This window comes from Amphibalanus amphitrite, unplaced genomic scaffold (genome assembly GCF_019059575.1).
Source record: "Amphibalanus amphitrite isolate SeventyFive unplaced genomic scaffold, NRLGWU_Aamphi_draft 000679F_arrow, whole genome shotgun sequence".
NCBI classification, from domain to species: domain Eukaryota; kingdom Metazoa; phylum Arthropoda; class Thecostraca; order Balanomorpha; family Balanidae; genus Amphibalanus; species Amphibalanus amphitrite.
The window spans coordinates 23,557-47,167 of NW_024882173.1; the positions used below are offsets into that span (position 1 = coordinate 23,557).

At 49.5% G+C, this 23,611-nt stretch overlaps 1 protein-coding gene across 2 annotated transcripts; it reads right to left on the reverse strand.

Annotated features, from left to right (window-relative positions):
• Positions 1-8,099: 8,099 nt before the first annotated feature.
• On the reverse strand, positions 8,100-23,481 carry LOC122364497 (galactoside alpha-(1,2)-fucosyltransferase 1-like). 2 transcript variants are annotated; one of them, XR_006253555.1, is made up of 9 exons: positions 23,256-23,481; positions 16,454-16,632; positions 13,502-13,730; positions 12,853-12,957; positions 12,479-12,570; positions 11,760-11,852; positions 11,266-11,428; positions 9,174-10,185; positions 8,100-8,673 (listed from the first exon to the last, which is right to left on the reverse strand). XR_006253555.1 is itself a non-coding variant. In XM_043334916.1 (8 exons), exons 1-8 carry the CDS (start codon positions 23,398-23,400, stop codon positions 9,980-9,982), a joined length of 1,212 nt encoding a protein of 403 aa, XP_043190851.1. In that variant the 5' UTR covers positions 23,401-23,481; the 3' UTR covers positions 8,100-9,979. The 2 variants fall into 2 exon arrangements, 1 of the variants encoding a protein (XP_043190851.1); XM_043334916.1 differs by having other exon boundaries at positions 8,100-10,185.
• Between the last annotated feature and the right edge of the window lie 130 nt (positions 23,482-23,611).

The window sequence follows — 23,611 nt, forward strand, 5'->3', positions numbered from 1 at the left end:
ACTTCCTAGGAACCACCATACCCGACTCTAGAGTAGTGAAGAACTTGGGTGTCATCATGGACAATTATCTGAGCTTCCAGTCGCATGTGGACCATGTAACATCAAAGTGCACGGGCATTCTTCTTGGTATGATGCATGCCAAACATGTAGTTCCGAAAAGTGCTGTCGTGACGATCGTGCAGGCTCTTGTGACATCAATCATTAGATACTGCATCTCGGTTTACGGTACATGTAATGCAACGCAGCTACATAGAGTACAGAAGCTCCTAAACTTTGGTGCCAGAGTGGTTAGCGGCCGGCGTAAACACGACCATGTAGCGGACGTTCTCCGTGACCTGAACTGGTTACACGCGCGTGGCCTTGTCACGTATCACCGACTGTGTCTCACCCATGCTGCAATCACGACCGGTAGTCCCGAATGCATCGCTATGTGCATCGGCCCCAGTAGAGACCACGTGTATCAGACGAGAGGCTCCTCTCAGCGCACGCTACCGAGGATACACTCTGAGTCGGGTCGCAGGCGTCTCAGCTACGGTGCTGTCCAGCAGTACAACCAGCTGCCATTCGACACAAACACTCGCCACTTCAAATCAACCCTGAGACGCTACCTACTCAGAGAACTGTATGGCTGACCTGATCAAGTATCGCGGTGTATTGTATTGGCCTGAATGTATTTTACCTCGTATGTTTTCAACCTTTGACGTGTGACGATGAAAAACCATATTCGATGGATTCGTTATGAAATATATTCTGATTCTGATTCTGATTCTCTCCCTTCTCTGACTTGGCACAGACTGAACATGGCGGGCGCAGAGGGGCGCACAAAATGGCGATTTTTTCAATTAACCTTCGCCCTGGTGGGGGGGGGGGCCATTTTGGCCCCCCCTGTGGTTTTTCAGCGATAACTCAGAAACCACTTGAGTTAGCGCCCTGAAACTTTGTATAGCTGTTTATTCAACATTTTTACATCATGTCCTTTTTTGGGGGGTTCGGGTCAGGTCAGGTCAGGTCACAAGGTCACCAAAACTGACACCACCTCTAAAAAAGTTCAAAGCTCTCTCAAAGGCACAGCTTTTATCCGATCGATGTAAAATTTACAGTACTTGAAGATGTCACCCAGCTCTACAAAATGGCTATCTCGGATTTTTTATAAATGTGACCTAAGGTCAGGTCAGGTCATCGCTGCTCCCCATTATAAGTCAATGGGAGAATCGAAAAGTAGTTGTTTTTCAGCTAAATCGGGCGTGATTGTTCCTATATTTCGTTATTGAAGTGTCTTGGGTCAGCAAATCACAGCCCATGTGAAACCATTTGCTTGTGACCTCGCTGAGGTCACGCTAGGTCATCTCCCTGGTCACCAGAGGTCACCAGCGGTTTTTCTGCACTTACTTGTTATTGAATAGAGATAGAGACTCCGTTCGACGTTTATCGTGTTTGTCTCGTCAATGCGGATCGAATGATATGCAGCATGACCTATTTCGGTAAGGTCATGACCTTGACCTGAGGTCAAATTTTCAAAATGACCTTTCGAGGTCAAACTATATATCATTCGACGCGTCTCGACGAGCCAAGCACGATGGTGCATGAATCGTTTCTCTATTTTCTCGTGAATGCATGCTATAGTTAAAAACATTTTCAACGAAATTTGCCAAGTTGACCTTGCATGACCTCTGTAGGCCAAACCGTTGAGCTGAGGTCAAATCTGACGAACCTTGGCGAAAGAGCTTGAAAAGAGCTATCGATTGCTTTTTTCCGCGGCTCTCTAGCTCTTCTAGTTTCCGAGCTACAGCGGAATATGTCCGGCAACACCGAAAACACTGAAATTTGACCTATGATGACCTCTAGCGACCTCAATATTGACCTTAGCGAAAAAATGACCGAAATACTTTCGAACGTACTTGTTATGGGCTTTCGTTTGCTTTTTTCCGCGTCTTCCTAGCCCTCTTCGTTTTCGAGTTAGACGGGGGGGGTCATTTTGGCCCCCCCCCCCACCAGGGCGAAGGTGGCTCAGACCCACACCAGGGCGCGGGTTAACTAAGGTCTTTGTAATGCTACAACAAAAAGGGTAGTAAGAAAACTAAGATTGTGAATTACAACATGCGTTTGATTTGTTGGCTAACACGTTATCCCAGAAAAAAGACAAAGGAAGCATAAACAAACATGTGTGTCAAATAACACGGCATGGTTTGCACGGATAATATTTGTCGGCTTACAATGATGTTAGCTTTTCTGCTTCGATGAAATGGATGTGGTGTTAGGTTGCAAACATATGTGTTATCTGACCCGTTTTTTGCAACAACGTGTGTTTTAATACTAGATTTTGCTTGAAGAATTAACTAACTGGTTTGTTAGCATTTTTTACAGTGTATAGTCTCAATCATCAGTCAACGGTTCAACACGGAGAAGTATTATGTTTTTTTTTCGGGAGACGGGTTTATTCTTGAAGAGGAAATTTTTCTACGGTCAAATAAGAGTGCGGCTGAGCTGAGTGCTCGATATAAAAAATCCAGTGTTTGGGACCAGCAGCGATAAGCCCTCTCACTTATTGAGGGGTATGATAGACCCCACCCCTAGTTTTTTTTTTGCGAATAACTCGCATAAAAAGTGGCCCAGCGTGGCAAAAGTTTTAGAAGTATTCTCGTGATTACTTCAATTCTACACACTCCTGAAAATGTAATCGCCCTGTTCCCTGACCCTCATTCTCATTGACCTGTGGGCTGTTTCTTGAGTCATTTTCAGGCAACTAGCTTTTTAGGATGCTGAGCTGTTTTCAGGCAGGTAGCTGTTAGTTTGCAGCGTTTGGGAAATCGATACCTAAGCCCTCACACTTTCTGCGGTCGGTTAGATTCCTTACGCACTGCTGTGCCGTTTAATACTTTTTTGTTAATAAAGGCACTTTGTTTCATTTTTTTGGAAAGCCGGAAATTTTCGTCGATTTCGGACGCTGCGGGGGATATTTACCCCAAATGTCACCCTGCCCGTGCCGGTCTGGATCCACCGGTATAGGGTCAGGTGGCCTACTATTTCTTTTTTTCAAAATAAAAATAAAAATCATGGCATCAGGGCTGTGACGAAAAATAAGTGGCCTAAATCCGATGAGAAAACCGGATTTGGGGGTACCTTAGGTTTGGCTTCTGAGCCTCTGGCCCCCAGTGGAAATTCCTTAGAGGAGGCCCTGTGCCGTTTGGCCCCTGATCAAGCTAGCGATTCGCGGGAAAAAAACGAGCGTGTTGCCCGTGACGAGAGGAAGCCGATGATACCCAATTTTAAGGTCCTAGGTCATTGGTTGACCTTCCAGGTCAGGTCAATGACCCAAAGTCGGGAAAATCGGGACCTGTTAGAAAGTCGTAAAGTGTGGCTGCTAAGGGGTTTTTCGGGGTGCTGATCACGAATATCGTGTTAGTTTTGATCACAGATGATGTCTTGAAGCATTTAGACCAGGTCGGGTCAGGTCAGGTCAGGTCAACCAGTAGGCGTCGTGACGGGTATTCGTAGTACGTGTCAACCGCCTCTGACAGCTTCGTAACATGTTACGAAGTCACCAAAACTACTTCGTAAATGTTCAAATGGTTGCTAAATTCGAATTCAGCTAAAAAACTAGCCTAGAAACATGTAAAACTCGAAAAAGTGACCCGAGGTCACCCGAGGTCACCAAAGGTCAATGACCTGACCTGACCTTCAGGTGACCTTGACACACACGGGAGTAACATCAAATCACATGTTTGAACGTTTGAAACCACGAAAAGCTTGCAAACACGCGGCTAGTGCGAGCCGACATACGCGAAATCGCGATTCCGGCCAAACATGGTCTCGGAAAAGAGGTCACAGGTCAAAGGTCATTTGGGTCAGGGTCATGAAATTTTCAGGGTAGGTGTAAAATTGATCAATGCGAGGGTACTGAAAGTTTCGTCGCGATCGGCCGCTTTTTACGCGAGTTATTCGCGAAAAACCATGGGGGGGTCCATCCGCCCCCCCCCCCCCCTACACATGCGAGGGTTAAAGTAAATTTTTTATTTCTATTTTATTTTGAATCGGCTCAGTAGAGTAACGTAACATGGAGAGAGAACTTTTATTTTTAGCTAACTTTGAAAATTTCACGGGGGTAAATAATCAATCATGGGGTCGGTGGTACCGACGGTTTCGGGCGAAAACGATCGCGTTCTCCGAAGACAATCGGCTGCAGGGCCTGGTCAGCCTGCTGCAAGACGGCGCCCTGGACTATTTCGCCTCGCTGTCGGAGGAGGTCCAGAGCAACCTCAAGCAAACTGTGGCCGCACTGGAGGCCCGTTTCGGCACAGCGAAGAAGGCGATACAGGCGCACGCCGAGCTGGCGAGTATCCGGCAGCAGCCCGGTGAAGCAACGCGCGACTTCGCCGACAGGGTGCGTCAGGTAGGCCAGGAGGCATACCCAGGAGCGGAAGCCGGCGACCCGTCCGTGGAAGCGACCGTCGTCAGCCGCTTCATATGCGGCCTCCGTGAGGAGCAGCTGCGAGTGCGTGTGCTGACGAAGGACCCGGCCAGCCTCATGGAAGCCGTGGAGGTCGCCGATAAATTTCGACAGCAGCAGGACGCACTCCGAGCAATGCGCCCGCCCAGCGAGGGCGAGGCTTTGGCGGTTCACGACCGAGGCGCACCCGGCACTGCGCGGCTAGACGCCCTGGAGAGGATGATTGGGGAGCTGCAGCGCGCACTGCAGGCTCTTGAGACGGCGGGAAGGCGGGATGCCTACCGCACAGGGCACGGGACAGGGGCGAGGAACCCCCAACGAGGGCCACCAAACCCGAACAGGCAGGGTAGCGGGCGCCGCTGTTTCTGTTGCAACAGCCCCGACCACTTGGTCCGTGACTGTCCGGCGCGGCACACACACGCAAACGAGCAGGTGGGGCGGTTCGTCACACCCGGTTATCAGCAGGCGGGCCTGGAGTGGGCGGAGCGCCCCCGTGGTCCGTCTGAGGAGGCCGGCGGATGGACGCCTTTCTGTCACCAGTGCGGCCGTGGGGGCCAGCGATGGGCGGGACGCCCGCCTGCCCCGGCGACTGCGGCCGTATGCACGCCGGATATCCAGTCGATGAAGGGCCCAACGGCACACATGGGGCACTGGCAGCGGGGAGGCACACAGGCAGCGGGGTGCGACCGTGAGTGGCAGCGGAGGGTGGCTGACCCACCTGCCCTCAGCGGTACCCCTACGGCAGGGCAGCCCACACACTCGAGGGGTTGTAGCGCAACTGGACAGGAGCAAGGGTGCCCTCCTACACCGTCGTTCGTGTGCACGATACGATCAGAGCCGGCGGGCAGCGAGGCTCCGCCAAGATCCCAACCCCCGCTCGAGGAGCTCGGGCATCGCGAGCAGCCGGGAACCGTGAACTCCCGTTTGGTGAGGCGCTGCTCACAGGTTTGCGCGCGGGCAGCGGCCCTCGTGCGGGCAGCGGCCCTCGTACCGCTCGGGCCGTCTTCAAGTCAGCAGGGTTGGACAAGTGGCGACACTGGCCAGCCCCAGTGGCCCCAGGCGGGGACCCGGTCGAGCGCGACGGGTCCGGAACGAGCCAATGCGAGGGCGGGTCGCCCAGCATTGACATCGCAGGCCAACCTAACCGGCAGACCGCCCAGGCCAGCGGCGAGGTCGACTCGGCTGGCGATGTGGCGGGTGAAGAAGCACGCGCCACCAGCCGTCCAGGTGTCGACGGCGACGCAGGGGATGCTAGTCCGGTGGAGTGGAGCGGCAAGCAGAAGGCGCAAGAAGAGAGCCCACCGCACAATCACGCCCGACAGCGCCTCAGCCGTCGGACGCCTTGCAACACCTCGGTGCCGGAAGAGTGGGGCAGGGCCCTGGACTTGAGAGGCAAGAATGAACGAGCGGGGAGGCGGAAAAGACCCACCCCACCTCCAAGGGCCTCGGTGCAGAAAAAGCCGGCCACACGCCCCTTCGAGCGCGTAGCCGGTAACGAGCGCGACTTCCGAGCGGCAACTGGAGGGCAGCCAAAGTTCGGCCTACGGCACAAGTGCCCGTGGGGCCACGGAAGAAGAGAAGGAAGAGGAGCCACCTACCGAGTGCGGGACGGCGTCGGTAGACCCAAGATGTGGCACCACGACCACCTGAAAGCGTACGATGGACAGACGTGCGGTTTGCCGCGAGAGGTGGCCACCGCGTGGTGCGCGCGGCACCACCCAGATCGCGGCGCGAGACCTGAGTCGCCTCCTACCGCCCTCGGCCCGCCCGCGCCGTACCGAATGCGGCGCGGCTGCCCCTGTACAGTGTCAGGCGGGAGTCTATGAACTGCGCGAATCGCGGGCGCGGTAGTGTATTGTGCACTGTGTTGTTGCGAAGTGTTGTACATACTTGTAAAATGTGAGCTGTCGTACACCTCTCTTGTGTAGGGGGGGGGGGGGTGTGTGTTGGGGAGCGGCGGCCGTTCGTATCGGCCGCCGGCAGCGTGCGCCGGCGCTGCAACCTGCAGTCCCGGCCGGCTGGTGACGTGGGTGACGTGGCGGCCGCTGATTGGTCGGCGGGCGCCCAGCCCCCCTATATAATGCGGCGCATCGCCGGTGGCGGGCAGTCGCTGAGCGGGTGGCTCGGCGGGTGGAGCTCGGGGCTGAGCGGTTGGCTCGCCAAGAGGAGCTCTGGGATGGGCTAGCGGACAAGAGGTCCGGCCTGATGGGCAGCCAGGGTATTAGCGTGTAATGAGCCGATGTGCATAGACCAATACATTAGATAGCTGAGCCGTGGTGTTTACCCGAGAATGCGTGTATCGAACATCACCCTGCCCGTGCCGGTCTGGATCCACCGGTATAGGGTCAGGTGGCCTACTATTTCTTTTTTCAAAATAAAAAAAAACATGGCATCAGGACTGTGACGAAAAATAAGTGGCCTAAATCCGATGAGAAAACCGGATTTGGAGGTACCCTAAAGTTGGCTTCTGAGCCTCTGGTCCCCCCAGTGAAAATTCCTTAGAGGAGGCCCTGGGGCACCGTGAATCGGGGCACCGTGCCCCCCTTTGATTTTGTCATTTTAACGTTAGCCCTATGGGCGTTGCATGCAAAGAATGAGACCAAAAGTCGGCATGCCCCCCCCCCCCCCCCCTTAACCCTATTAGTGGCAGGGGGGGGGTTGTTTTCATCCACCCCTCAGGTTTTTCGGGAATATCTCCGAAACCGCTGAAGCTACGGTGCTGAAATTTTCTGACTTTTCCTAAAACTAAATTGGGCACATTCCCTGAAAATTTCAATTTCATAACTTTACCAGGGGCGGCTCCAGAGCACTGAGAATTGGGGGGTCCTATTCGTGAAGCAAATCATTTGGGCGAAGATCACGATGCTGATGTATTATAACTGTATGCACCAGTTTTACGAACAGTGAATGAAAGGTATCATGTGATAACACATACAAAGTTATTGTGCATCCTCTTTTGACACGTTTTTGCTATAACAAGCGGATCCAGGCGTCCAAAAAGGGGGGTTATGTTTTACCTCCCAACATAGGTGCCCTGACACCGCCTATGCATGACCAATACAATTGTAGTCGTTCTCTCATAAGAAAATTGTAACATAACAAGACCATTACCACCCTTTTTAGAAACAGTATCAACAAAAACCTCATTTACTTTTTACTTTTACTTTTACTTTTTGTGTACCCCCAATCTCAATGATCTGTATCCGCCTATGATTTTTGAAAATGCATATTTTTAGGATCCATGTGAATTCCTGGTTCATTCTCTATCGATCGGCAAAAGTTGCGTTAAGATTGGTTCAGAAACCTGGCCGTGATAAACAGTCTAAAATGTATCTGCAATTTGCCCGTTTTTACCCCCCTCTACCCCCTTATTGACATTTTTTAATTTTTATTTTTTAGAAATGTAGATCACGTTGAGCGAAATCGAATGCCGTTTGAATTTTGAAAATCGGCCCGTTAGATCTCGAGATATCAGGGGGGGTCGTAAACAGCCCCCCTGCCACTAATAGGGGTAGCCAGGAGCCTGCCACTAATAGGGTTAATTGAAGGTGTTTCGCCGCCTCTGAAAAGGAGGGCTGGTCCCTTTGACCCGTGCGTCCTGCTGGGGCATTCAGCCGAACGCAGCCTGCTTTATTTAACGATTTCCCTTCGCTATTCAGTATCCATTTATTTATTATATCACATCCTTATACAATATTGTACGCTATTCAATATTCATTGAATGTTTTATTCTTAAATTACGTACTCATTCCAAACTAACTTTCATCGCAAAGGTTATGACACACATCCGACACTTGAAATACTGATGGAGAAACTTAATGAAGATTTATATTAAGTTTCCATTTACAAAATGTATTCGCAAAACCAACTCATAGCAGACGTCATGTTGCCACATTCCATACAATTCGACATCTCGGTGCACATTACACAAAGTAAAACTGTCACTAAGCATGCATGCAATGCAGCGCAGTGACCATGTGTAACAAAATAAAGGTTCCCGCAGCGCACCACATCTGTACAGTAAGAGCGTGAACCTATCAAAGAGTACCTATTGACAGTTTTCAGAACACAGTACTTATTGTTCAAAGTTCAAACAATAACGCACATACATATGACATATACCACACTGGAACGATATGCGACATATTGAATTGATACACGATGTTAGTAGTACATACCAGACCCACATTTGCCGACTGTTATAGGTCGCTTGGACGAGAAACATTCGTCGTTACGGTCCAAACTCCATAGACAAGCGGACATACGGTTTTACAAGAGTTAGTCGACGAAATACTCAACTTAATTATTAAGTAATGGGCACCATTAGGCAGGCCATACAATTTTCTGTAGTACCGCATAGTCGCTGCAGTCAAAGGTGTTCTGGTTTTTATGCTATATGCCAAAGAATTCTTGCATGTAATCACCGGTCACACGACATATTTCTGCTTTATTGGGTTGGGCGGTGAAGTCTATGACGTGATCACAATGAAAATGGCTTAGTTTTGTAGAACATTGAATTCTGATTCCGGCACGACTCTCGCTAGTCCATTTTTTATTATAAATAAACCATTAGTTGCGGTACAAAGTCAAAACTAACCCGAAACGGCGCCCGCAGCGGCCGTTAGCACAGTCCTTTATGGTAAACAGGTTAGTTCACATTCCCGCCGCTATGCGAGCGGCGGCGGCGCCACCTGTCCTCATGTCCGCCTTGGACCGTAACGTTATTTCCATAACCTATTCATAGGTTAACAGCAGTTTGGTAAATTCCCTTAATAATCGGGTTTACAGTGGCCCAGCAGACCGCATATCAGTGACGTCAGAGGTCATGACGCTAATGTCATCTTCGGAATCCAATTCATGCTCAAAGCCTCAAAGTGTAGAAATGAAAAGCCCGTCATTGGTGTCAACGGTCATGTCAGCTCAGTCAGACAGCCAAAAATACTTTAAATACTTATCGACAGGTGGCGCTGCCAGCCCCGACTAATACCTCCTGATACCGGTGAACGGTGAATACAGGTGCCCGCGGGAGGTTTTTAGACATCTTAAAAGCTGCCTCGTTGAGCACGTGACCTGAGCTCTATCGCACAGGCAAATGATACGGAAGAAGGAAAGCTTCATCTTTGATCACGTGACCATAGACGAGTCTATGAGTATTATCAATCTACGAATATTATTCCGTGACATGGAGTAGTTTATGACGTGACTTAAGATGGTCACCTACGAGTCGGCAGGCTCGTATGTCCTCCAGGCTCCTGTTTTCGCCGTCCACGCTCATACCCAAACTAGATCGAAAACTATGGACCCCATCACAAAGATCACATGTTCCACACGCTTCCAGGCACACTCCTGTCCACGGTGGTGTTTCACCGATGATAGCAGCACGCTGCCATTGCACGTGTCAAATTGGATTACTCCATGACGTCAACAAGCCTATTGCCCCACAAGTGTGACGTCAGCTCGCGAAACGGAATAGCAACGTACTGCTATCACCGGTGAGACCAGAGACACCACCCATGTCTCACTGCACAGTCGCTAATTCCACAGGAACGCCTGGCCGATGTCTCCGGGCGGGTTGACCTGAATGTCGAACGGGTCGCCCCGAGTGCCGGTGTGGCGCGACGCGGCGACGATGCTGCCCCCTGTGAGCATTCCCGAGAACAGGCCGAAAGTGCCCACGGTGATGACGGTGTGGTCGCAGGCGGCCAGCAGCGCCATGTCGTGCACCTGGTTCACACTGTCTGTGGGGAGCATGGCCGGCAGAGGTCAGTACACCTGGGTCGCACTAGGCGGGCGGAGGTCAGCTGACACCGCACTGGGGCTGGCTGAGGTCAGTTCACACCGCACTGGGGCTGACTGAGGTCAGCTCTCACCACACTCCGGCGGGCGGCCGGTAGAGGTCAGATCACACTGCACTTGGGACGGTAGAGGGCAGTTCACACTGGGCCGCTGGGCTGGAGTAAAAGTCGTCAGAAGGCTCAGGTTATTTTATAAGCCAGACTCCAGAGCGAATATAATCCTGATTCAAAACTCCCAGGGAATACGGAATAGAGAACCTCCGATTCCTTTTATCTGACCTCAGGACCAACACAAAACGATCCCCTGTTTTTGTTTTTTGTTTTGTTGGGTTAGGCCCTTTCGGTCGACAAGACCATTGCAGAGCCGGAAGGATGATAGGAATTAGGGGGAGACATTGGTCTGGGCAGGCACCCTAGTGAGTCGCCGGGGCTGAGCCCGTCCAGAGGACAGGCCACCCAGCCCCAAGGCACTCACTGCACCCGGCTACGGGGTGCGCTCCCTCGGGAGCAGCGGTGCCGCTCCAAGGGAGCAGCCCGCATGAGATAAAGTTGCCTGCCCAGCCCGGAAGGGGGCTGTGGCGTGGAGGAGAAGGATTTCAGTATCCTGAGGATAGAAGCACGGACAGGTGACGATCCCCTGTTCCGGGCTGGACGGTCACCACTACCCGACACAACTAAGTAGGTAGTTTCGACCGGAGCTATTTTTTGTGGGTGGGGATATTGTTTCTAGGGACGGTCAGCCGCGGCGGCTGACCGTCCTTTGTACCGAGGTACAAAGCCCAAAGGACTTATAAAGTCCATGTTTTAAGCAAATATGGGATATAGAAATCATAAATTTAAATAAGCGCAATATTATAGGAATGACAATGTCTCATGGTTGGGACATGCAAATTGCAATAGCTAAGCATTGAAATGAGTTACACTCAGCTGGGACACATGGCTATAAAACACTGAGCTACTTTTTCGGTAATCGACCCGGTAGACTGTCAGACTGTCAGACTGTCAGTGTCAGTTCCCACTCACCGATTGTATAGATGGGGAAGGGCGCGTTGGGCACCAGCTTGTTCAGCAGAAACCGCCTGTCATCTGAACAGGCCACGAAGCGGACGTCGGGAAACATGGCGGCGTAATATTGCATGGACTTGTTGAAGTAGTCCAGGTCGGGAACCTTCCGCTGGTGACGCAACTGTCGAACAAATACCGCAGTTTGTCAGGGGAGATGTTAAATCACATCCGACTTTAGACGGCTTGCTAGTGGTGCTGCGCTAATGAATGTTTAAATTTTGTACTGAGATACCACAAAAGAGCATTTCTGTAAATTAGTCTACCTACATATCTTTTTATCGATTCATTGCTGCTCATAGGCTCACTCAAAGCAACGCAAATATCTAATAACATAACTTCGCAAGGTAAATAAATCGCGATGCCTCTCCATATCCACGTAACTCACGTAAGTATAACCGTATGAGCATAGCATTGGGGAAGAGTGAATTATTCAGTTCACCGTTGTAGCTTACCCATGTGTGCAGAATATGGTCTCCCCGCCTGACGTGGATGCCAACCAGCGTCGTGTTGGGCGAGGCACGGAAGCGTTCGGTGTACCTCCGAGCCTAAAATAAGTACACAAAGCGTTGTAACGCAAAGCGAGGAATCTTAGTTATGACGACACAGTGGATGCTTCGTGTGATAATGCATAGTCATGTTCATTTGTCTTCTAATTATTGTTTGTAATCCAACGCCCACGATCACCATGGAGCGTCCCTTAAAGTTAGAGCAACGCTCAAGAATATTACGATATCACTGCATTCATGACACTCCCCGCTTAACAAGAACGAAGCTAAATTGCCAGTGCTGAATTTGGGTTAGGATTTAGGAATGTCTAGCACTTAGTCAGACAATAGGCCTCTATCACCTTGTGAAAACAGAAGTTATCCATGCTAATTGCCAATCAATGATGACCATACGTACTAGAGATGTCAATCGGATACCAACATTTTGGTATACCGATACCAAACCGATACCAACTTGGTATTTGGTATTTCAATCCCCCTATATTTGGTATTTTGTTGGTATTATGAACCCATACTAATATATGAGGCTGATAAATTGGTATAAATTTGGTATTTGCCTCATGTTCCTGGGCTGGTTCGGTTTCGGTATTTTCTCACGGTTTTGGTTGGTATTTGGTTTGGTATCGGTATTCCGATTTTCTATAATTGACATCACTAATACGTACCCTAGTTCTAAATGCAGGTGTGAACTCGAAGTCTTTTCGGAGTTCGTCCACGTATTGGGAATAGAGCTGAAGACCGTTGTCCGCCGGCCAGTCTAAAAATAAAACAGACTTTAACTGTTAGAATGTCCACACGCCACTATAAGAGTCACAAAATAGCCGTTAAGTTAAAGAATGGAACTATTATCCCTTTGTTACATACATTACACATGCGGTTGCAGTCATCTGCAGAATGATAAGCGACTGTCATTCATTCAGTGAATGAATGATGGAGAGCCAAAACACGCAGTTTGAGCTAATCGGTGATTAGATTGCTCTGGGCTGATTGAGTTGCTAAGTTTGCAGCGTTCTTTACGGGAGGCGGGATCGTTCGTTACCAGTCACGATGAAGAACTCCTCTTCTGTGACGTATTTGTTGCAGGGCAGCATGTACATGATGTCCTCGTAGCTGACCGGCCTCCAGTCGGCCGTCTTTAGCTCATCTGACAGACAGAACACACTACTGGTCAGAGCAGCTGAATGAGCAGATAGCGGGCACGTTTCAATAGCATTGTTCGGAACAAGGCCGCTTAAACGCAAGGCTGTATAGATTCGATGTCTCCCGATAACATGAGTTGCATATAAGCATGCAGATGCCCGGAGCTCAACAAACGCTAATGCTATGTAGCAAAAGCTGGATTTATTATTTTATGAAGCAAATAAAATACATTACCAATAATATCCAATAAAATGCATTACAAATAGTACGGAAACATCTGATGAACGTGTTCGCCTCGATATCTAATTAATTACGAAATGCAAGCAATGCACGCTTAGGGTTTCAATTAGAGCGGGTCTAATGGTACCTATATATGATGTATTCTCAAAACTTTGTGTTTAGCTGACTGAACGATAAATAGCATTTGGACTGAGCAGAAATATAACAGTGCGCCTTTGACAATGCAAACGGCACAATTAATTTTGACGCCGCGTACGCTCGAACTGAAGGCAATAGCATCCTTCCACCATGCAACGCATGGCACATACCTGGTACGACATCGATGGAGAGCTTCTTGAATATTTTATTTGCGAATCGGTATTGTTTTGGGAAAAGGTAGACTTTGGCGCTGTATTTCCGCTGGAATCCGTAGAGCACCGCGTATTTGACCATGAAGTTGCCGAGCTGACTGTCGGCCAGGAACATGATGTGGGTGGTGCAGCTGAGATCCCGGTCGATGTCGGCCTCCGGGTCTCTCGATGACTTGCTGATGTTCGCCTGTCGTGTGTTGAAAAAAGGCGATAATTATTGGGGATTTTAGTAAACACTTCGTGCGATATCTTTTTTTCTCTTTAAAGTCTACATTAGCCGTTTTCACGACGGGCTATCCGGCGAGTGCACCTGATTTGACCAAATCTGCACCTAATCTCTTTTACAGCAAATCTCTTTATTCTATGAATTTATTTCAGTGTTTTAATCGATGATACTCTCTGATAATGTGACAAAGCAGGCATATAAGCAAATAGTGCAACTCTAGCTGATAGCTACTAAGAGACACACTGAACCTGATTTGACCAAATCTGCACCTGATCTGCCACTGGCGGATCCTGGGGGGGGTCCACGGGGTCATGACCCCCCCCAAAAGGTCTGAGAGGGTCATTTGACCCCCCCCAAAAGCCGAAGACCTAAATGCGCTATAGACGCCGTCTTGCATGCTCAAAATCACCTGTCAAACACTTCTGAGCTAATACCTTTGTTTTTCTGGATCGTGTTGCGTGAAAAGGCGTATTGAAGACCAGAATCTTACTCGTTTTTGTCTCAACCGTGCGAGCACCAGGGGATGATCCAGGAAAACTCCAAGGGGATGGTCATGAATTTAATTCGTGGTGCCCCTACCTATACGCAAAATTAAAAACTCAACGGATTTCGGTCACTTAATTTTGGTGATGTCCTATTTTCATTTTTTATTTTGTTTGTTTTATTTTTAGTGCCCCTGGGCCCTGGCAGGTCAAAATCACGTCTGAGGCGAAAGAAATTCACGGGAATCCCAAAAATCACGTCAGGACATTCAGGGCCCTCTGACCAGCCTGACAGCTAGGGCCCTTCTTACTTCCTGGGGCCTCCAGTGAATAACCGCTAGTGTCTGTGTCTGACCGCTAGGGCCCCTCTGACTCCTCAGTAGGTAGGAGGCCCTCTGTAGAGGAGGTCCTCTGTAGAAAGGAGGCCCTCAGTAGAGAGGAGGCCCCCTGTAGAGAGGAGACCCCTTTAAAGAGGAGGCCCTCTGTAGAGAGGAGACCTGCTGTAGAGAGAAGGCTCTATGTAGAGAGGAGGCCCTGTGTAGAGAGGAGGCCCTCTGTGGAAAGGAGACCGCCTGAATGCAGAAGGCCCTCTGAAGAGTGGAGACCCGCTGTAGAGAAGAGGCCCTCTGAAGAAAGGAGGCCCTCTGTAGAGAAGAGGCCCTCTGAAGAGAGGAGGCCCTTTGCAGAGATGAGGTCCTCTGGCTCTTTGAAGAGAGGAGGCCCTCTGTAAAGGAAGCCCTCTTAAAGGGAGAGACCCTCAGTAGAGAGGAAGCCCTCTGTAGAGAGGAGGCCCTGTAGCTTCTGTAGTTAAGAGGCCCTGTGAAAAGAGGAGGCCCGCAGTAGAGATCGGTGGTCCTCTGTAGAGAGGAGGCCCCCTCTGTGTTTTGACAAATGTTTTTGCAAATTTTTCGCGGCGCTTCGCGCCGCCGATTTATGTACATACGTACAGGTCAATACGAAATCTTGACTGTAATTACATAAACCAACCGTGTCAAATTGAATCAGAATTCATATGTGTGCTGTAAAGGAACTCCGGCTTGTACTGCAATGCTAAAAGGGTGGTAAAATTTGTGTTTTGGAGCTGTGTTTCGACACATTCTTTTGCAAATTTTCTCGGCGCTTCGCGCCGCCGATTTATACACCAATCAATAAGAGAGAAATAACAGTGACTGTAATAACACCAACCGTGTCAAATTGAATCGGAATTCATATGTGTACTGTGAAGGAACTCCGGCTTGTACTAGCATGCTAAAAAGGTTGTAATATTTGTGTTTTAGAGCTGTGTTTTGACAACTTTTTTTTGCAAATTTTTGCGGCGCTTCGCGCCGCCGATTCATACACAGGTCAATAAGAGAGATCGTGACTGTATGCTACTATTTACTAATGCATTAGGCTAAAAGTGAGGTAACTATATCTACTTCTGGGTTTTTAAGTCGGTCGACCCGCCTCCCCCCCCCCCAGTAAAAAATCCGTGGCGACGCTCCTATATAGGTGGGTTTCACTAACTAAAACTACTGAGCCGAGTGACTTACGATAAAACTTCATCTTATAAACGACGAAGATCAAATGTCATTTTTTGATCTCGACATACTCGCTCCCTACCCCCCCCCCCCCGGTCGTCAGAATTCATTCACCAGACCTGGTATGTCGGCCGACTGGTGACCCCCCCCAAAACGACCCCCTAGATCCGCCCTTGTGATCTGCACCAGAAGCGCACCAAATGTGTACCAGATGGCCGTCGTGAAAACGGCTATTGTAACACTTATTAAAACCTTGCTCGCTTTGTTATAACCCGCGCACCGCTGGGGTTCCACGCACTGTTGGGAGGGGGGGGGGAGTATTTCAGCATCTCCTCTAACTTGGCTCCTGGACCACGTGGCGACAACCGGTAAGCGGCATTCAAAAGAACGTCCAAAATAAGGACGAAAACGCTTTTTCATTTTTTAAGTCAGATTAATCATCAGGTCACCAGAGGTCATCAAAGGTCAAATGCTGCCTATTTCAACATTTTCCGAAACAGCGGCACATAACTCGGAAACCAATGAGCTACAGCGCCGCGGGAAAGCGCATGTGATAACCCTTTTAACCCCCTTTCTGGAGTCCACTCAGATTTGACCTCAGGTCAACCGTTTAGCCTCCAGATGGTCACCGACATGGGGCTCGAAGACCAATTTCTTTTCACAGCACGTTCTAAGAACGAACCTGGCTCACACCATCCTCGAACTCCATGACTTCTCGTTCGTTCTCGCCGTCGTCCTCGGGCGGTTCGAGCCCGGTGTCGGCGGCGATATCGTTGCGCAGCTGGTCGGCCAGGTCGGGACGGCCGGCGCCCTCCTCCAGCAGCTCGGCCATATCTGAGAGGGACTGAAGCGCCTCCGAGTCTGCAAACCGGAGAGACCGTCACTGGGAGGCTGAGACTTCCACTGGTCATTCGTATGTCTTGTTTTTGACATCCGTTACCTACGCTCGATGCAGCTAGTGACCAATGACCATCAACAAATTTCAAGTTTGAAGGGTCAAGTTAGGCCGTAAAGGGTCACAAGCAGTTTTTCCACAGTAACCATTCGCGCCCCGCTAGACTTTTCAGTCAATACGCGGCACGCACCCCGCTGGGGGTCGGATTCTGCCTCCTGTCTTATTTCCGAATGGATGGGCGTAGAAAGACGAAAAACGGCAATGGAAAGTACTCAACACGATGGACCTTTTTGCACAACTAGGCTAAAGGTCAGGCAAGGATAAGGTCAAGAGTAAAAACTGCACGTTTCTACATTGTCGGTTTGGGAGCGCAGTTGGCCAATAACGGACTAAGATTGATTACCCAAAGCGTGTTCTTAGGCTACCAAGACAAGATGCGTTGCATAGGATGTCATGCAAAGATCGAGATCAAGGTTAGGTCACCAAAGACGAAAAATAGAATAGCATATGAGCGAAACATGTTTTAAGGGCCATTTTATTCACACAATGCAATTTGCATACTCAATTAGTGATATGAAACATAGGGGAAGCGGGGGTAGCACCGCCATGTGGGAAACACCGCCATCCTCTCTATCGGCAAAACTCTGAATTGTAAATGTAAACACCCGCCATTTCGGTGTCCGAACGGAAACGGGACGCCGCGTGAGGTAGGTTTCGCTAAGATTTATTTGATTTTGAGATCGCAGTTGCCCATTTTATGAATTTCAAACCATCGTTGTAATCATTTGGCATGTTTGAGCAGCAAGTAAGTGGTCATTTCAAGTCAAAATGCTTTGATTTTTACGTTAAATTTGAGGGCATGAAGTGCTCTTTGTTGAGAAAGGAATTACAGAAGAATCGCGTCCCGGCTTGTTTTGCTGTCGGGGCGTTGTCGGTCCATGACTGTGAGTGGGGTAACACCGCCATGCTCGGCGGTGCTACCCCAAGGGGTGGCAAAATGGATAAAGCCGCAATGATGATTCACTCAGCTCGGAGAAGAGCTTTAGTTAGGCCGCAAACGTCGTCTGTTTTTTAACCTCACGTTTGACTTCACTGGATGTTTCGAAATAAACGCGAATTTGTCATGCTTTGTATGCATATTGTCCGCAACAAACAGTCTGATCTGTGACAAACTAACATCCAACTCTTGTGTGTCTTATATGAGTTTGAGTTACTATTTCAGACAGCAGTAACGCTTCCAAGGGTGGCTGTCACCGTAAGGCCGATCTGTGGATAACATCGCCATCAGTGGCGGTGCTACCCGCACATTTTTTGGAGGACGAAAAATGCAGGACTTGTTTTCGACGTCTGTAAAGTAGCGAAATTTTATAATGGAGCGCTGGAAGCTATGCCAACATGTAGGAAAACATTCCTTCTTTCACATGAATGCAAAAGAGCTTCGTTTTTACTACGCATATCAGCTCGGTGAGCAGAAATGCTTAAGGTGGCGGTGCTCCCCCCGCTTCCCCTATCTGAATGAATTTTAGGTCTAGTCATGTACCTAAAGGTCAGCCGTCAGCCCTTATAGGGAATGGACGAGGATGTCAATTGCTTCGGTGACCCAAATTTAGCAGGCCCTTCCTCGGTCAGGCTCGATGGATCCACCGTCACTTTGCGCGGTACTTTTAAGACAGACTGTACATACAGTCTGTCTTAAAAGTACCGCGCAAAGTAACGGTGAATCCATCAAGCCTGACCAAGGCCAATGGCCTGCTAAATTTGAGTCACCGATGTAATTGACGTCCTCGTCCACTCCCCAGGTCAATTGGTCCGGTGACTTTCAAATTAGAGCAGGCCCTTCCTAGTCAGGCTTGATGGATTCACCGTCTCTTTGCGCGGTACTTTTATGACATACATAATTAGACACGGGCTATAGGGAATTACCTATCTATTGTTTTCTACGTCTATTTCCCGTAGCTCTTTTTTGTAGAGAACCAAGTGTGACCAAAATGTTGACCAACATTACTCCCACCCAACTCCCACCATAGCAAAGCTGGCTGAGACCCACACCTGGGCGCAGCTTATGAAAAATGTATAGGTATCCAGAGCTGATTCCAAGAAGCATATTTGGCTGTCAATTACATGTGGGTAACCATTACTTGCAACTTGCGTAACGCTTAGTGATGAGCGACTAGCGCTCTCATTAAATCAGCAATGTGCGCGAATCGAATTCGATAGCCCCGTCGCCCCGTCATGCTTTACCGGGTATAACCGCGGCAAAGTCATACAGCTCTGATGTAAAGTCATGCTAATGCTTTATAAGGTAGCAGCATGACTTAAGACCAAGGCTGCATAACGAGGTTCCCATGGTGAATTGCATCACACCGAGAAGATTGTATGTAAAACAATTCATTGCAATAAACGTTAGTGGGCCACGATATCCTAAAAACATAAAATATGCTGGCCATATAACTATATGACATGGGATATGTAGCTACAAAATGGCCTAATAAATGGCTATGAAACATCAGTGTGGGTAATGTCCCGTGTCCGTCTCCAACCGCGCCACTCTGTTCACATCTCGAAGTACGGGACGGTATAAGGTATGGACACGGCACTACATACACCGGGCAGTGGGCATACGTGCCGGATTGTGGCTCTGCGTGGCAAGCGGCGGCACGGTGACCCCTTTCCGCTCGTGCAGCAAGGGCGTGAGGTTCGCTGTGGTCGCGGTCAGTGCACGGTGCTATCCGCGGCCGGGGGCGCTGTCGTGCAGAGGCGGCGGCAGCGCGACTAGCGCAGCGGCAGTGGCGGTGCCAGGTGCGGTCGGTGACCCACTCCCGTTCCGCGGCCGACCGAGCGTACCGCGACGGAACTGGACACGGACCAAGAGACACAGACCGAGTGTAGACAGTATATAGGATTCAGGCCAACGGCGTTAGACCGTGAGACACTGAATGCAGATTTATGTATCCGTTTACATCACACATGACGTACCACCTATATCCTTGTGACATACATATGTGCTCTGTATACCTACGAAAGACTTGAAAGGGTATAGTGTGAAACACAGAACCGCCCGAATGTTTTTACTTGTGCCTAAATGAAATGATTTCAGCTAAATTAACTAGCCCGAGAATCCATTAAACTACGGACCACACACCACGGATCAAGGACCACGGACCACCGAAACAACATGCCACAAATCGCTGATAATGCACCAGGGGGCAGGGACCACCGCCACGAACCACGAACCACCATGAGCCGAAACCCACGGAGCGACGAGCCGTCTGGCGGTGGCGTGAGGGAATCGGTAGCTGTCTGTATGACAGTGACACTGAGGATTGGTGATCTGAATCTCTGACTCTCTATGGGATTAACAACCGTGGGTCCAGTGGGGCTTTGTTAAACCTGGAAATATGTAGGTGTGTATAAATTCCAAAGCGTTTTAGCACCTTATTGTCCCATTCCCGGAAAAAAATCACTCGAAATACGGTCTGGAAGTTTGGTGTTTTTGATAGTTTGACTTATTTTGTTACCGGAAGCGGCGGGCTATTATCCCACAATTTGTGGTGTGACTGACGTGCTGTACCTTCCACAGCGTAAAGGTGCCACAGACATGTGACGCCTTCATATGAGGTGAAGTAGAGGCCTCCAGCTCCGCGCGCCGCCTGACATGGCGACTGACGGTGTCCCATGTCTGTCAGACCGTAACAAACCATGTGTATCACAGTAATCACTACCGTCTCCATGGTTCATTGGCTATAACGGTCCAAACTACACGAGTAGGTACTCACACATCGTCGACCAATGAGCATTTCATGATACTACCATTTGGATGTTGATTAAAGTAGAAATGTTGAAAGCACAAATGCAGCAAAGACCTTCGTTAATTGTTAGATACTTTACAATCGCCATAAAATCGTTAATCGCTAATCGCTAGTCGTTAAAGGGACTCTTCCCCACCTTCGAAAAATGAATTGACATGAACTTGATGTTGCTTGGTTTAGAAAGAGCGAAAACGAATATCTACCAAACTCCACCGAAAAATATTCACCGGTTTTGAAGATATAAGGCTTTTACTTTTGTTTACTTTTTGAGATCTCCACTGTTCCTAGCCACTTTATTTGGACGCAATAGTTAGGCAGCTGAAAGTGCGGCACTTGTTGCGCAATAACGGCCCGCGCACCGACGACGGCGGGGGGGGGGGGGGGGCCGTTATCCGCCGCCCCTGAGGTTTTTCGTTAATAGCCCGAAAACCGCGGCGATGACTATTCTCTCATTAATTTTACACGTGATGTGCAAGTTTGAATCTCCTAACTTTTAAGGTCATGTCACCAGGTCACTTTGAATGACCCAATCTCAAGTCACTTTTTTGCAACTTTGTTACCGTGTCAGAGCTACAGTAGATGACGGAGGCCCTTGAAAGTCACAGGATGTTATTAGGTCATTGATAGCTTTAATTTGTTTATCTCGGAATTTTGATATCGATGACATAAGGTCAGGTCAATTTCTCGACCTCCCCATTATAAGTCAATGGGAGAAAAATCAACTCCCTGTTTTTACCATTAAAACGGGTCGGAATGGCCCCATAAACCATACATGACTTCATATACGATCAACTCACTACCTTGAGGTCTGTTTTGCTGTTGGGCAGCTGTAAGATCATGTGACGTCATCAAAGGTCACCAAAGGTTTTTCTGCCAATAACTCCTCACAGGAACGAGATGCAGCCGCGCGAATGGTCTCATTACGTTCAGCTCATCAAGGCGCATCGAATGATATACACGATGACATCGAGGTCACGTGACCTGAGGTCAATCTTTGACCTTCACCTTTCGAGGTCAACATATATATGATTCGATGCGGATTGACGAGAGGATCACGATGGTGCCCTTAGTTTGTTCCTAGCTTGACGAAGTCGAACGTTATTCGAGAAAAACTCTATCCATATCTAGCGCCGCCATTTTGACTTTTTTGACCCCTGTGACGTCATCTTTGACCTGACCTGAAAATGACCTTTGTAAAAATTGTAGAGCTTGTCCGTGCATACCCCATGCCATTTACCGCTCGTCGCTATCTTGCTTCGTTTTCGAGATTTCAGGGGGGCGGTCATACGCCCTCCCACCGTCGGTTGTAAGTTGGCGCAGACCCCTGTCGGTGCGCGGGTTAAAGACAGACTCTTAAAACCATTTCTTTTTTTAAACCATAAGTTTTAATTTGTCGTAGCTCCATTTGTGTGACCCATAGTAATACGTTTCACTTTTGATATTCTGTTATTCGCTTAATTTTGGCTGTTTTTGCCTTCTGTATGACCGAAATTGATTTACAGGCGTCATGAGGCGTAATATACCTGGCTCACGCGTCGGGCAACATTTTTTCTTCAGAGTCAGTGCCAATCTCTTCACGCGTTATCCATTGCTACCTGCAGCTTTGGCGCAAACGATCTTAGAGACACGGGATACGGTGCATGGCCGACCAAAGCGCCCTTTATTGGTCAAGAATCTCTTTTGAAAAAGCGACGTCACGACCAAAAGAAAGCAGTGTAGTTGACTTTAAAGTGTTAGATGAACATCCTTGTTGGGTCACACGGGTGTTTAGTTATCCAACAGCGCATCAGCGCATTATTCTCTGGGTGCGCGACCCGTTTGGTGACCTCCATGTCTGCGACTGACCCAGGGTCATCCAAAAGATGCCGTCAGCGAGGTCATTCATGTGTCATGGCAGCCTTTGTGAATGATTCGAGTGCCAATTAGTGCTTTCTACCTATGTCAAAAAGATCACCGTTCTGGCGTTCATAGGTATCGGCGGTAAAGGCGCAAACCGTAGAAAAACGGATTTTGCCAAACTTTTTGGATAACCAGTGGATATATAGTGTTTCGACAATATGTTTGATGACGACAAATCCGTTTCTTTGTTTTGTTCGGTTTGGCTCTTTCGGTCTAACGAGACATTTGCAGAGGCGAAAGGATTATGTGAATTAGGGGAGACATTGGTCTGGGTTGGCCCAATGGTGCTCCGCCGAGGCTATAGCCAATCGCGTGGACAGGCCACCCAGCCCCGCTAACGGTCACCGAACCCGGCTACGGGCCTGCTCCTGGGGGGAGCTGCCCGTATGGGATAAAGGTGACCGTCCAGCCCACAGGGGGCTGAGGTGTGGGGGAGAAGGATTTGACTATCCTGAAGATGGAAGGACGGAACAAGGGACAAGAAATAGCAAGAAATAGGTACTTACAGGTAGGCTTGGAATGTCCCTCATTCTAAGATCGTCCGTTACCCATGATCAGGCAACCAGGAGTGGTTGTATGCGATTTCCTGACTGCGGGAAAGAGTCTGTTTCAGCCTTTACAGGACTTAGTATCCTCCATAGGTCTCACAACTTGCATTCTGCTAGTGACTATAGCATAACGTTATAGGATGTGGTCATGTAATGTAAACGGTATCAGTACAGGTTTTGTTGGCCGTTGGTCTTGTGAGTCGGTCAGACGAGTGGTCAAGTAATTTTAGGTCAGACGGCACTGGCGGCAGCCGGGCCGGCCTCACCTGACGGGTCGGTGACTCCCCTGGGCCCTACAGTCGGCTGGCGGTGCGGCCGCCGGGCCAATCTTACCTGAGATGGATCGTTGACTCCCCTGCAGCCAGCTCTGCACGATCGACAGCGTGAGCAGCACACAGCACATAGCGAACACGGTGAACAGCGGCCCTTTGGCCTTGTTACGGCACAGCCGCAGCAGGCGCACCCGCCAGCGTCTCATGGTGTACACGTGTGCGCCGACTGCGCCGCGGAGCGACGGGCGACGCGCAGCGTGTGGGAGCGGCGGCTCCGCCGAGCGGCGAAAGCAGGCCGTGGGTCTCCGTCTCCGTCACGGACGTAACGGGACAGCCGGCGCGGCGCGGTAGCCGCAGGCGCCGACTGTGGACGACCGCGGCCGTCAGGCGTCACTGGAGAGAGAGAGAGAGAGAGAG

What these genes read in the sequence shown, in the direction of transcription:
- LOC122364497 (XM_043334916.1), bottom strand. Translation starts at nt 23,400, where the DNA reads ATGAGACGCTGGCGGGTGCGCCTGCTGCGGCTGTGCCGTAACAAGGCC. An exon ending in GAGTCAACGATCCATCTCAG is followed by an intron (nt 16,633 to 23,255) that starts GTAAGATTGGCC and finishes TCCGGTTTGCAG; the next exon opens with ACTCGGAGGCGCTTCAGTCC. An exon ending in ACCATATTCTGCACACATGG is followed by an intron (nt 11,429 to 11,759) that starts GTAAGCTACAAC and finishes TTTGTTCGACAG; the next exon opens with TTGCGTCACCAGCGGAAGGT.